The sequence below is a fragment of the Mobula birostris genome, chromosome 31, assembly GCF_030028105.1.
Source record: "Mobula birostris isolate sMobBir1 chromosome 31, sMobBir1.hap1, whole genome shotgun sequence".
NCBI classification, from domain to species: domain Eukaryota; kingdom Metazoa; phylum Chordata; class Chondrichthyes; order Myliobatiformes; family Myliobatidae; genus Mobula; species Mobula birostris.
The window spans coordinates 34,451,631-34,465,511 of record NC_092400.1 but is presented as its reverse complement, the minus strand read 5'-3'; the positions used below and the strand labels follow the sequence as shown (position 1 = coordinate 34,465,511).

General features: G+C 40.7%; 1 protein-coding gene across 1 annotated transcript in view; it reads right to left on the bottom strand.

Moving 5' to 3' along the window:
• Positions 1–1,286: 1,286 nt before the first annotated feature.
• The window catches only part of gltpa (glycolipid transfer protein a), a 59,628-nt gene continuing 47,033 nt past the window's right edge, over positions 1,287–13,881 (bottom strand). Inside the window, exons 4-5 of the mRNA XM_072247435.1 lie at positions 8,639–8,789; positions 1,287–6,632 (exon numbers count right to left, since the gene is read on the bottom strand). Of these exons, the coding sequence (XP_072103536.1) occupies positions 6,450–6,632; positions 8,639–8,789 (334 nt within the window). The 3' untranslated portion in view covers positions 1,287–6,449. The remainder of the gene's footprint in view (positions 6,633–8,638; positions 8,790–13,881) is intronic.

Sequence of the window (13,881 nt, the reverse complement as noted above, 5' to 3'; positions counted from 1 at the left end):
ATACCAGGGTACAGGATTTGAGGGGAAGCCATATTAAATCTGGTCCTAGGCAATGAACAGGGTCAGATAATGCACCTCCAGATGAGTGAGCATTTCAAAGACAGTGCCAAGAACTCTCTGACCTTTACCATAGCTTTGAACAGAAATAGGAGCAGACAGCATGGAAAGTATTTAATTGGGGAGGGGGATAATTATGATGCTTTTAGGCAGGAACTTGAGCACAAATTGGGAAATGATGTTGTCAGGGAAACATGGAGTTCATTAAGGGAGCACTTGCGTGGAGTTCTGGATGGGTTTGTCCTATTAAGGCAGGGGAAGGATGGGAGGATAAAGGAATTACATGTGGAGTATCTAGTCAAGAGGAAGAAAGAAGCATATTTCATGTTTTGGAAGCAAGGTTCAGAAATGTCTCTAGCGAGTTATGAGGTTGCCAGGAAGGAGCTTAAGAATGGGCTTGAGAGAGCAAGGAGACGATGAGAAGGTCTTGTGAGTAGGGTTTCTACACACGTGGAGAATAGAAGGATAACAAGAGAAGGTAGGACTGACCAGAGATAGGAAACGTGCCTGAAGTTGGAGCAAGTAGGGGAGGTCCTTAATACTTTTACCTCAGTATTCACCAGTGGTGGGACTATGACAGTTCCTCGGGGTTTACTCCCAAAGCCTTCCCCGTGAGTGGGTAGAGCACAAAGCAGCAGAGGTTTGAGATCAGAGTTTTCCTCCTTCTAGATGAGCTGCAACCACAGCTGACAAGCCCCAACTGCCTGGAATTGGCCTCCTCACCTGACAGAAAATCAAGATGGAGGGGGAGGTCGGGTCACGGGAAGAAAAGACAAAAATGTGAAAGGAAGATAAAAGTACTATGGCAAGCAAGCTTTCGCATTCAAGTCGAGTATGATGTTGTCTATTGGTGGCCCCTCAAGTGGCTGCAGAGGGTGTTCCAGGATCCACATGTTCTTGTGTAGTACAGGAAAGAGTTAATGGTGGCTTTGTCTGTAAACCAAAACTTACTTCAGACATCCTCCTGTACTTTCCTCCAAATCACCTGAAAATTATGGCCTCTCGTATTAGCCATTACCATCCTGGGGAAGAGTCTCTGGCTGTCAACTTGACCAATGCCTCAATATCTTGCACATCTCCTGTTAACAACGGGCTGAGTGCTTGCACGTATTGTACCTACACCGCACCGCATTTCTGCGCATAACAAACTTGGACTTGAAAAGTCTATAGTGTTAAAAACAATTAGTATAAAAGTATAAAACAATTAAATCATGACACAATACACAACGTTATGACAAAATAGTTTCAAAGTTTTATTGTAGTTAAAATATTTGTACCAATCTGACTGGAGATAATTTTTAAAACAGAAATTATACATTCAAAAGATTCAAGCTGAGGAAGTCTCTTCATTAGCATTCCTTCAAAAAGATTAATTACAGTCCAGGTTAAAACAAAAGCAACTCAAACCATAAACATACAGTATACACAGAGATCTGGCTCTCCAACCTGTCTACACATAGAACAGTAATAAATAAAATGGAATGAATGGTCACACTTGCAACATTAGCAGGATTTCCTTCCCAGGAACATAGTTGCAAGCCCTGACAAGCAGGTTCTGCTGGCAAAGATCTCACTAAGTGACTAGTGAGAACAAGATTAGATTAGACTAGACTGTACTTCCCTTCACTGCAATCTAGACTGGCAGTTATTACGGACAAAACCTTGGTCCCTTTGGGCATGCTATTGAAGGTAAAAATTTGGGCAAAATTAGGAAATATTAGAAAGCACCTGGCCAGGAATGGAGAAAGAGTGAAAAGTACATAATTCAATAGCTGGATTCTGATGTGGAAACTGACTTCACTGTAAACTCTCCGTAAAAAGAAGCAATCTGCATTCAAGCAGACCAATTTATAAATGTCTACAAGACAGAACAAAAATTTACTCAATCTTGTTCATAAAGGCAACTTAAATTAGTTCAAAGAAATTAATTTAAAGAAAAACCTTATAATAAAGGGGTTCCCAACCTGGGTCCACAGATCCCTTGCTTAATGGTATTGGTCCATGGCATAAAAAAGGTTGGGAACCTTTGCATAATGGAAGTCAAATAACGTGAGGGTCACAATACAGCAGTCGTCTTATTGCTACAGTATTCTAGCTTCTCAGTAGTAGTCACTTTAGAAAAACAACAGGTATGGTACACATAGAAAATGGAATCTATGGGAATTTTACAAACAAAAGAAGAAGGGTTGATGACTTATCTGGGTGGCATGAAGAATTCCAAGTTCAAGCAGTTTATAATCATGATCCGAATCCTTCAAGTGACATGAGAGGCTCTGAAATAATTTGCTGTCTTCGTTTGTAAGAGAGAGACATGGATCTCCAGAAAAAGAATTAATGTATTTTGTCTGGAACTGCTCAGTGATAACATCAAACATCCATGCCCCAATGGTTAATAGGTCTGATTTTTCATGCACGATAATGTTTCAATGTGACTGCTGCACATTTCACACTGCACATTTACCTGAATATAATTAGATCATTTACAGAACCTGGAGAATATCTGGTATAAAGACATTCCAAATACAGTATAACATTACAAACCAGTCATTTAAAAAGCATTCCAGTAGTCCTGTGAATTTTAGGGAAGTTCCCTTCAACCAAAAAATTCTATGGAATTCTTTCTTGGACAAGACTTTGCATAGGACAAGATTCTATCAGAAGGCACGTGTGGAATAAGCAGGTTGAGAGAACGTCAGAGAAAAAGGTTTCTAGATTGAAAAGAAAGCTAAAGATCTTTTAAAAGTACAGCAGCTTCATCAATCTCCAAAATGAGAGAACGGAGTACGAATGCTCTCTTCCTTCTAGGACAGGGGTTCCCAACCTGAGTCCACTGACCCCTCAGTTAAAGGTAAGGCTCTACGGCATTAAGGAGGTTAGGAACCCCCGTTCGAGGACAAAAACACCCAGAACATCAAGCTTTCATCATCCCAAATTACAATGAAGGATTAATCAAGTTTGATCCAAGAGAGAATATCTGTAGCATGACGAAGTTCTAATGAATGAACCATCTAAAATAGCAACCCTCCCATCAGATGTTTATCTACCTGTCATGCTCCAAAGAAGTGTTGCCAGCCTATCATACCTTATCAGTGTTACTCCATAGAACTTAACATCATTTATGATCATTAGATTTCCACAGGTTGCTGAAAAGTCATGGCAGATGACGATAGTGCAGTGGCCATTCTCAAAATCTCAATGATATGACATCCACAGTCTAATGGCATCCCGGTCAGTTTAGGCCTCTTTATTTTATGTAAGAAAAATGGTCAAAATATTGCACATTTCAGGTTAATGGTATTAGCCAATATTTAATTACAGTGTAACTACCAATTCTGCCTCACTAGTCCTGCATTATCCTGAAATCCAAATTCATCTTTAATTCCTGGCCTCTTGACATCAAATGAACCTTACTATCTGAGCAGAGAGAATGAAAAAAATCTCGTACGGTCAGTACCACCACAGTCCTACAAGCAGGCTCTGGTTTCATTGAAGTTCAAGTTCAAAATCTCGTGTCCAGTCCGTACACACCGCTGTCCCGCAAGCAGGCTCTAGTTTCATTGCAGTTCAAGTTCAGAATCTCATATGGTCAGTACTACCACTGTCCTGCAAGCAGGCTCTGGTTTCGTTGAAGTGAGGTAGCCAATGGGAAAAAAAAATGTTCAGAAATTGCAAAGTCTTAGGGCTTAATTTTTGGATTAAATTGTCACACTCCATGGTTAAAAGCCATAGTTCAAAAAACAACCAAATGACATTACTTAAATTTTTCTAAGCATACTAGTTAATCTCACTATTCGCTTAACAAATCCAAAACCTGGAAATGTGATTCAACAAAGATGCTATAAAAGCATACAACTACAGAAGTGAACTGTAACAGCCAACACACCTATAGGAAAATGCAAGGCACAGGGTTTAGAGCCAATAACATTTCGTTAATGCTGCAACAAAGCATTTTAGAAACAAACTCTAATATCAACTATATTTACTAACACGCTTTGTCTTGAGCCAGTACGCAGAAATACTTCCAACTGTGTTTTTAAAATCAGAAATCTTCTCAAATCTCCTTAAATCAAAAAGCTTCATTTCTTGAATATTTAATCCTTAAAGTTGTATTTTGTACACTTTAAAACATAGTATTCAAGTGTTACAAGTGGACTTTGCATATCCAACTTCTAACAAGCAACACTCTGAAAGGCACTTCCTTAGAACGTCGATCACTGCTTGATCTAACAACTAACATACCCACTACCAGTCATCCAAACTCATCGTTCAAGTGCTACAAGAACCAAAAGACAGTCGACATACAAGCTTAATCAGAACATAATTCACTGTTTTTACAGCGATCTGACAACTGAGATCAATATTTCTTCTATCTTTCCTTGTATTTGTCTAAAACAATCCCGTGAATTTTATGCTTGTCAGAGGGAGTGATATTTCAGAAGTTTCAATTACCGCCTACAACTACCCAAAGAAAGTACTGCTGTATACAAAAAGCTCTCTCTAGTTAGTTTCAGAAAATGACTTACTACCATTTTGCTAAAGCTACCATTTCTCTAAAACCATTAATTCATCATATTCAAGACTAAATTAGACCTGCCAAGGAACCAACAGAAGATCAGTACTTAATAGATTTGTTATGGGCTACAAATGCAAGTAACAACTCACCTACTAGCCAAGTTTAGTCAAAAAACAGATTTCACCGAAGTGGGTACAGGAACTATCTTTTACAGAAAACTGCAGGTGTTATTACAAGTCACTTTTGTGCTCGTGCTAGTCCGGGAAAGTGAAGGTTTAAAAAGATAGATCATGTTCCTGGTAATAATCAGAAGTCACCAGATGAAAAAAATGTTCAATACATCGAATAACAGGCCATTTTAATTTGCCTCCAACCAACTTCTCTGGTCATTCAAACACTGCAGAATCACTTCTCAGGTTCTCAAAAAAAAAAAAAAAAGGCCTGCTAGATGGTACTGAGACTGGAAGAAAAACCAAAGTGTTCTATCGATGGAAAGTAAGAACTTTTCAGGAAGGAAGGTAGGAAAAAAAATAAAAATTATTACTTACAATCAAACATTAGCCAAGATATTTGCCAACTAGTTGATTTGTAAATCACATTTTAAAAAGAGCATTTAAATTGTCTGTGTTCCCGACCCTCTCAAAAGAGTGCAACCCCTTCAGATGGTGATATATTCTGTATTCTTCCAATACTGTAGAGCAATGAGATCTTTTCCAATTCTGTGTTCAATCTTTCCTGTCATCTTCAAGAACCATTTAAAATTTACATTCAGTGGCAGCTTATAGGTGAGTGCACTGATCGAAATTGTGCTTTGTGAAACTGCTTTGATACATGACAGTAAACTCAGACAGGAAGTTCTGCAAGTAGGATTAGAAAAAGATTGCAAAGTACTCTCTCAAACTCCAATTCCAAATTCCATTTCAACAAGGCAAAGAAATGCTTTGCATTTCGATATTTAGCAAGCTTTAAACTGTACATGTGACAGCCTCTTTTTCAAACAGCACTAGACTAATCTGTCCCAAATTAGTTAACGTTTGTTGGACAATTTGTTAAGACTACAGCAGGCATGAACTTCCATGACTATAATGAGGAAAAGTGAGAATTTACTGAGCTATGCCATTCTTTCGGCATCTTGTGTATAGTGCATGGGCTCACGTGAAAGGCCTCAGAGGCAGTCAAAATTGGGCACTTTCAACCCAAACATCAGTTTATTGAAATGGGATTGGGGAGGAGTGGGTGGGTGGGTGGGGGGGGGGGGGAGGAGAGAAAAATCAATGATACACATTAATTCAGTGCAAAATTTAACTCCAAAATTGTCAGTTCCTCTAGAATCAACTTTAGCAGACACAGATCATCCATTATGCTTCAAAATAGATCAAGGATGTAGATTCACTTTATACAGCAGAAATTATTTACCCAAAACCTTAGAAAGACTACATTATCTACTTAATGAAAAGATTAACACGCCGCCACATTTACTTCAGCATTTTATAAATGATTAAAGGTTGTGTTAAGTGGTAAAGTGTCATAAACGCATTAGGGGGTAACCACTAAAAACCCCCACTTTGCTTGTATTAACTAGTAAAATAAATTTAGAGAAATATACACAGCATTATTCCATCAAATAGGTCAAAAGGACAAATGGGATAAAACTGCTGTGCCGATTTAATCCACCGTTATTGTAGCACTAGTGAAAAGGTGGACGGAGCAACTTGCACATGGATCAACTCCACATGATCAGTGTTGTCTCCACACTGATTATTGCAGGTTAACCATCACCACCCTGCAAACAGCAACTTAAATCACAGTGATTACAGGGTATACCGTTGAGAGAAAGAGTAAAAACGGGGAAAAGGAGTAAAGATTGTCAGTGCAAGTCTTAAACTTGGTAATCCAGCTCTGCATTCATCTTTGTGTACATCTCATAGATAGCATCAACAGTCACTGTAAAGTTAACTAAAAACTGCCTTATTTTTTCTAGGCATTCTTCTTCTTTAACCTCTCTGCCCTTTGACAGCGCTTTTAGAAAGTCTGATTTATACGGAGCTGCGTAAACTGCGACCTGGAAAACAAAGGTGAAGGTCAAGTTATTGCTGGAATGGATCACTCTACCCCATCACATGCATATCACAGTACCAACCTGGATCACAGGCAGGTCTCAGAGTGCAGAAGGTTAAAGGTGAAGGAGGACCCATCTATAGTGTTAGATTAACAGTCAACATTTCAAGCCGAGACCCCTTCCTTCATAAAGGGCCTAAGCCTGAAATGACGAATGCTTATTCCCCTCCACAGACCTTGACTGACTTGAGTTCCACAAGAGTTGCTCAAGATTTCCAGCATCTGCAGAATCTTGTGTTTCTAATGCTAGACTACACTTTAAAAATACACACAGTGGTCACTTTATTAGGTTAATGCAATATCTAGTCAGCCAAACACGTGGCAGCAGCTCAGTGCATAGAAGCATGCAGACATGGTCAAGAGGTTCAGTTGTTCAGACCAAACGTCAGAATGGGGAAAAAAATGTGATCCAAGTGACTTTGACTGTGGAATGATTGTTGGTGCCAGACAGGGAGGTCTGAGTATCTCAGAAACTGCCGGTCTCTTGGGATTTTCATGCACAACATTCTCAAGAGTTTAGAGAGTGGTGCAAAAACAAAAACCACACCATGACAAACACAAGAAACTCTGCAGATGCTGAAAATCCAAGACAACACACACAAAACACTGGAGGAACTCAGTAGTTTAGGCAGCATCTATGAAAATGAATAAACAGTCGGTGTTTCGGGCCGAGACCCTTCTTCATTCTAAATGGGGAGAAAATTCAAAAATCCGAGGTGCAAAGGGACCTGGAGGTCCTCGTGCAGGATTCCCTAAAGGTTAATTTGCAGGCTGAGTCGGTGGTGAGGAATACAAATGCAATGTTCAGCATGCATTTCAAGAGGACTAGAGATCAAGAGCAAGGATGTAATGCTGCAATTTATAAGCCATTGGCCAGACTGCACTGAGTAGTGTGAGCAGTTTGGGCTCCTTATCCAAGATGTGCTAGCATTGGACAGAATCCAGAGTGGGTTAATGTATGAGGAGCATTTAACAGCTCTGAGCCCGTACTCACTGGAGTTTAGAAGAATGAGGGGGAGAAACACTGAAACTATTGAATATTAAAAAGCCGAGACAGAGTGGATGTGGATGTGGAGAGGATGCTTCCTATAGTGGGTGAGTCTAAGATCAGAAAACACCAGCTCAGAATAGAGGAACGTCAATATGAACGGAGATGAGGAGGAATCTCCTTAGCTAGAGGGTGAAGAATCTGTAGAATTCGTTGCCACAAATGGCTGTGGAGGTCAAGCCATAGAGTATATTTAAAGCAGAGGTTGATAGGTTCTTGGTTAGACAGGGCCTCAAAGGTTACGGAGAGAAGGCAGGAGAATGGTTGCTTGCTGAGCCTGGAGGTTAGAGGTCACTGAATCTGGACAAGGTGACATCATCAGTGCACATTGGGTGTTGTTTCCACTGAGTGCTTGAGTTTATATTGGTCCAACCTGTTGTTCTGATTGGTTGACCACTAGTCTCAGCAGGGTCCCAGCCAACGGATGACTGACCCATATTCCTGGTTATCGGCTATTGTGAGCGTTGGCTCATCGGGCGTCCATCAGCCCCGATCCGGCAGAAACAATGCCCACAACGACCGATAACCAGCGGAGGCTAGAAGCCAGCGCAATAGCCAACAAATCAGAATAACAGGTCGGAACAATATAAACGCGAGCACTCGACAGAAACAACACAATTGCACTGCGATGATGTCACCTCGACTGATGATGGAACATTTGCAGCCTAACCTCCAGGCTCAGCAAAAAACCTTGCAGACAAGCTGAGCTACCAACCTTCTCTTTCATTTCATTTCATCTCCATTTATTTTAATTAAAGCAGGATACAAGGGCAGTCAAGACTGACACTGAAACCAAACAGGAGTCATTTCCACAGGAAAATCTGCCCAAATCTGACCAGGACAAAGGAGCCAAACACTTCAAGATTGAGGGAATATAATTTACTATAAATAAATATACTCACAGAAAAAATCTTTTGTACAAACCAGCCATGGTACCTCTTTAAAGCCAGCTCATACGCCTTTGTTGCATTGACTCGAATGAGATTTGGATTTGCGTCGTCACGCTCCCCATCTGCAATACTCTGCAGCATTACCTGTATGAATTTCAAACCCCTGCAAACGTAAGAACAAACCTCTCAGTTCACGTCTTAAAATTCAAAGACAGAAAATTTTAATATGGCAAATCTAGAAGTCACTGATTCTGTCTATTTAAACATCACACCAACACCAATTAGTTTTAATCAATTCATTCTCAAACCACTGTCAGTTATCAGTGCTATTTGACTGCTCTTCCCAATTCTGCAGTAGCACACTACTTCAAAGTTCAAAGTAAATTTATTATCAAAGTATCTACAGTGCCTATAAAAAGTATTCACTCCCCTTGTTAGTTTTCATGTTTTATTGTTTTACAAGATTGAATTACAGTGGATTTAACTTGGCTGTTTTTGACACTGATCAACAGAAAAAAAATCTTTTGTGCCAAAGTGACAACAGATCTCTACAAAGTAATCTAAATTAACTACAAATATAAAACACAAAATAACTGATTGCATAAGTATTCACCCCCTTCAAGCCAGTATTTAGTAGATGCAGCTTTGGCAGCAATTACAGCCTTGAGTCCGTGTGGATAGGACTATCAGCTGAATTAGTCTTGCTGGAAAACAAATCTTCTCTCAAGTTGCAGTTCTTTTGCAGACTGCATCAGTTTTACCCTCTACATTCACAAGCCTTCCAGGGCCTGCTGCAGTGAAGCATCCCCACAGCATGATGCAGCCATCACCATGCTTCATGGTAGGGATGGTGTGTTTTTGATGATGTGCAGTGTTTGGCTCATGCCAAACACAGCTTTTAGTCTGATGGCCAAAAAGCTCAATTTTGGTTTCATCAGACTATAGTACCTTCTTCCAGCTGACTTCAGAGTCTCCCACATGCTTTCTGGTAAACCCTAGCCAAGATTTCATGCGAGTTCCCCGCCCCCCCAACAGTGGCTTTCTCTTTACCACTCTCCCATACAGCTGCAACTGGTGAAGCACCCGATCGACAGCTGTAGTACACAGTCTCTCCCATCCCACTGGCTGAAGCTTGTAACTCCTCCAGAATTGTCATAGGAAGACTGTGCAAAATAGTGGCAGATGGATTAAGAGTGTTGGGAAATGTATGATAATGCATTTTGGTAAAAGGAACAATAGTGCAGACTATTATCTAAATGGGGAGAAGGTTCAAACATCAGAGGTGCAGAGGGACTTGGGAGTCTCCATGTAAGACTCCCAAGAAGGTTAATTTACAGGTCGAGTCTGTGGTAAAGAAGGCAAATGCAATGTTGGCATTTATTTCAAGGGGAATAGAATTTAAAAGCAAGGAGGTAATGCTGAGGCTTTAAAAGACACTGGTCAGGCCACACTTACAACAGTTTTAGGCCCCACATCTCAGAAAGGATGTGATTTTATTGGAAAGAATCCAGAGGAAGCTCACAAGGGTGATTCTGGAAATGAAGGGGTTGGTTAACATATTGAGGAGTGTTTAGCAGCTTTGGGCCTGTACTCATTGGCATTTAGAAGAATGCAGAGGAATCTCATTGAAAGCTACCGAATGTTGAAAGAACTAGATAGGTTGGATGTGGAGAAGATGTTTCCTATGGTGGGGGTGTCCAGAACTAGAGCGCACAGTCTCAAAATTGAGGGGCAACCCTTTAGAACAGAGGTAAGGAGGAATTTTTTTTAGCCTGGAAGCAATGAATCTGTGGAATGCTCTGCCACAGACTGCGATGGAGGCCAAGTCCGTGGATACATTTAAGGTGCAAGTTGATAGATTCCTGATCAGTCAGGGTATCAAAGGATATGGTGAGAGGGCAGGCGTATGGGGTTGAGTGAGATCTGGGATCAGACATGATGGCACAGTGGAGCAGACTCAATGGGCTGAATGGCCTAATTCTGCTCCTATGTCTTATGATCTCTTGATGGCCTCCCTCACTAATCCCCTTCTTGCACGGTCACTCAGTTTTTGAGGATGGCCTGCTCTAGGCAGATTTACAGCTATGCCATATTCTTTCCATTTCTTGATGATTGACTTATCCCCTGGAGTACAGTTATTCAGTGACTTGGAAATTTCCCTGTATCCATCCCCTGCCCTGTGCTTTTCAATAACCTTTTTGCAGAGTTGCTTGGAGTGCTCTTTTGTCTTCATGGTGTAGATTTTGCCAGGATACTGACTCACCAGCTGTTGGACCTTACAGATACAGGGGTATTTTTACTACAATCAATTGAAACACCTTGACTGCACACGGTGATCTCCATTTCACTAATTATGAGACTTCTAAAACCAACTGGCTGCACCAGTGATGATTTTGAGAGAGTGGGGGTGCTGTCATTTTCTGAATAAACTAGCGGAGAGTGACCAAGAGAGGGTGAAGGGGGTGGGAGACGGGGGGAATCAGTGGTGGTTTCCCTTAACTTTTGGTTGGCCTGTTTAATTTTATGGCTGCAAATGGGGGAGAGGGGGTTGAGATTGAAGGAGGAGGGTGGGAGACTGTGGAATACTCCAGAAGTAAGGATAGCCAAAAAAGGGGTGCATCAAGTGAAAAGGCTGAAGTAACGGGGGACAACAAATTGAGGAGAATGGGTGTCTTGGAGGAATTTATAGTTCTGTATAAAATTAGATTATGAAGACATGCAGTCCTCTTTTATTGTCATTTAGTAATGCACACAGGACAGACCAAGACTGAAAAAACTAACAAAACCACATAATTATAACATATAGTTACAACAGTGCAACAATACCATAACTTGATGAAGTCCATGAGCACAGTAAAAAGTTCAAAGTCTCTCAAATGTCCCACATCTCACGCAGACGGGAGAAGGAAGAAAAACACTCCCTGCCATTCCTGACCACAGTCCGACTGAGTCATCCGAAAACTTCGAGCCTCGCATCAGCTCTCTGACACAGAGTACTGAGCGCCACCTCTGTCCGAACGATTCGACCTCAATCTCGGTCGCCAACAGCAGGCAAAGCCGGGGATTTTGAGGCCTTCCCTCCGGAAGATTCCTGACCACGCAGTAACAACAGCAGCAAACTGGGGTTTCAGAAATTTCTCCAGATATTCCTCTGCGCTTTCATGTCCATCTCCATCAAATCAGAATTCTCCGCAGCCCCTATTTAACGGATACAATATCATTTTTCATCAAAGGGCTGCGCACACGCGGTGCACTGCTCTCTCTCCTCCCGCCTTTTAAAGGTCAGAAGGAAGGGGAAGGAGGATTTAGAGCCCTTAATCCCTTGAAAGTGGCAACAGCATTACAGAACGAAATAGGTAAAGGATTCCAGGCCAAGATTTTGTCTAATGGATTGCTGAAAATTTGATGCAAAGATGTTGACCAATGTAGCAGTGCTAAAACGGTGGGAAAATTGGTTGTGAAAATGAAGTGTATCACTCCGAAAAAAAAGGGAGTTGCGGGGGGGGGGGGGGGGAGGGGAGGGTAGTGTATGGTATTTGGTCTGGCATGACTGAAAAGGAAATTTTGGACAATATTAAAGGTGGTCAAGTGATTGAAGCCAAACGATTAAAATCGAGAGGAGGTGGTGATTGGGATTTTCCTGTCCTACTGGTTTTTACAGGTGACGTTCTTCCAACTAGAGTCTATCTTGGGAGCTTGTCTTATCAAGTTAGAGAATATATTAGACCTCCCTTGCACTGTTATAATTGCCAGAGATTTGGACATATTGTTGGTTCATGTCGAGGTAAAAGAAGATGTGTGAAATGTGGAGAGGATCATGATATTAAAGCACGTAAGGCAGCGGCACCTAAAATGCAGTAACTGTGTAGTGGCATTCAGAGGATGTGAGTATTTTAGTAAGGCAAAGCAGATTCAGATTGTTAGTAACCAACAAAACATATCATATGCTGAGGCCGTAAAGAAAGTTGATGGAGAGCAAAGGATAAGTAAAGAAAAGATTGGAACGATGGGGAGTCAGCACATTCCGCATTCTCCAACTATGGTTCCTTCAGACATGTTGATGACTAAAGAGTCTTTTTTGGCGTTTGTTGTTGATGTACTGGACGGGGCTAAAACTACAACCAAGAGGTCGGATATGATAAAAGCAGTTGTTGGAGCTAGAAAGATTCGTTGATATGAAACAGGTTTTACCAGAAAAATTACATGAGTATATGACAGACAAACAATCACTGAATACTTCCCAGTTGTCGGGTCAGAGAGTTCGGAGGAGCTTTATGTGGATGAAGAGGCCAGTAATCAGTATTTAGATGTTTTTAATATTACAATGGAATGCAAGAAGTTTAATTGCAAATGGTCAAAAATTAACAAGATTTGTTGGAACTTTTAAAGATAAGCCTGATTTGATCTGTATACAGGAGACATGGTTAAAGCCTTACTTAGATTTTATGATCCCTGGATACGATAGTTTGAGAGCTGACAAAACGGGTAAATCTGGTGGAGGGTGTGCAACTTTCATCAAAACAGGACTCCAGTTTAGAAGTCTTGATTTTAAATCTAACCTTGAAATTGTGGCTGTGTCGGTTTGGAGCTCTCGTGGTCAAACAACTATGATTAACTTTCATAATCCATGTAATATGATGTTGTTATCAGATTTTGATGAAATTATGAAGGTAAGATCCCCAATAATCTGGGTTGGAGATTTCAATGCCCATAATCCTATATAGGGTAGTAAAAGTAAAGATAGTAATGGAGCAGTAGTAGAGGAGTTGCTAGATAAATATAGCATGGTACTGCTAAATGATAGAAGGCCTACAAGATTTAATATTGTAAAGAACACTTGTAGTTACTTAGACTTATCAATCACTTCCTCAAACTTAGCCAGAGTCGGGGAATGGGATGTTATGGACAGATACACTCCAGGAAGGGATCACTATCCTATATTATGTAGATTTGGTAGAAATTTGATAGTAGAAGTTGAGGAGAGGGGTGCTAGGTATAATTTTTTTTTTTTGGCCCATTGGGATGAGTACCAGGAGAAAGCTGTGGATATAATAGAAGAGACTGATAGCGAGGGCTCCATAGACGATTGGAATGAATCCCTCTGTTCTATAATTCATAAAGTTGCTCAGCTGACTAGTCCGCTACGGAATGTTCCTAAGGCTCAAGCATTAGTTCCATGGTGGAATAAAAATTGTGATATAGCAGTAAGAATCAGAAATAGAGCGTACAGGAAATTAAGAAAGTACCCAGTGTTA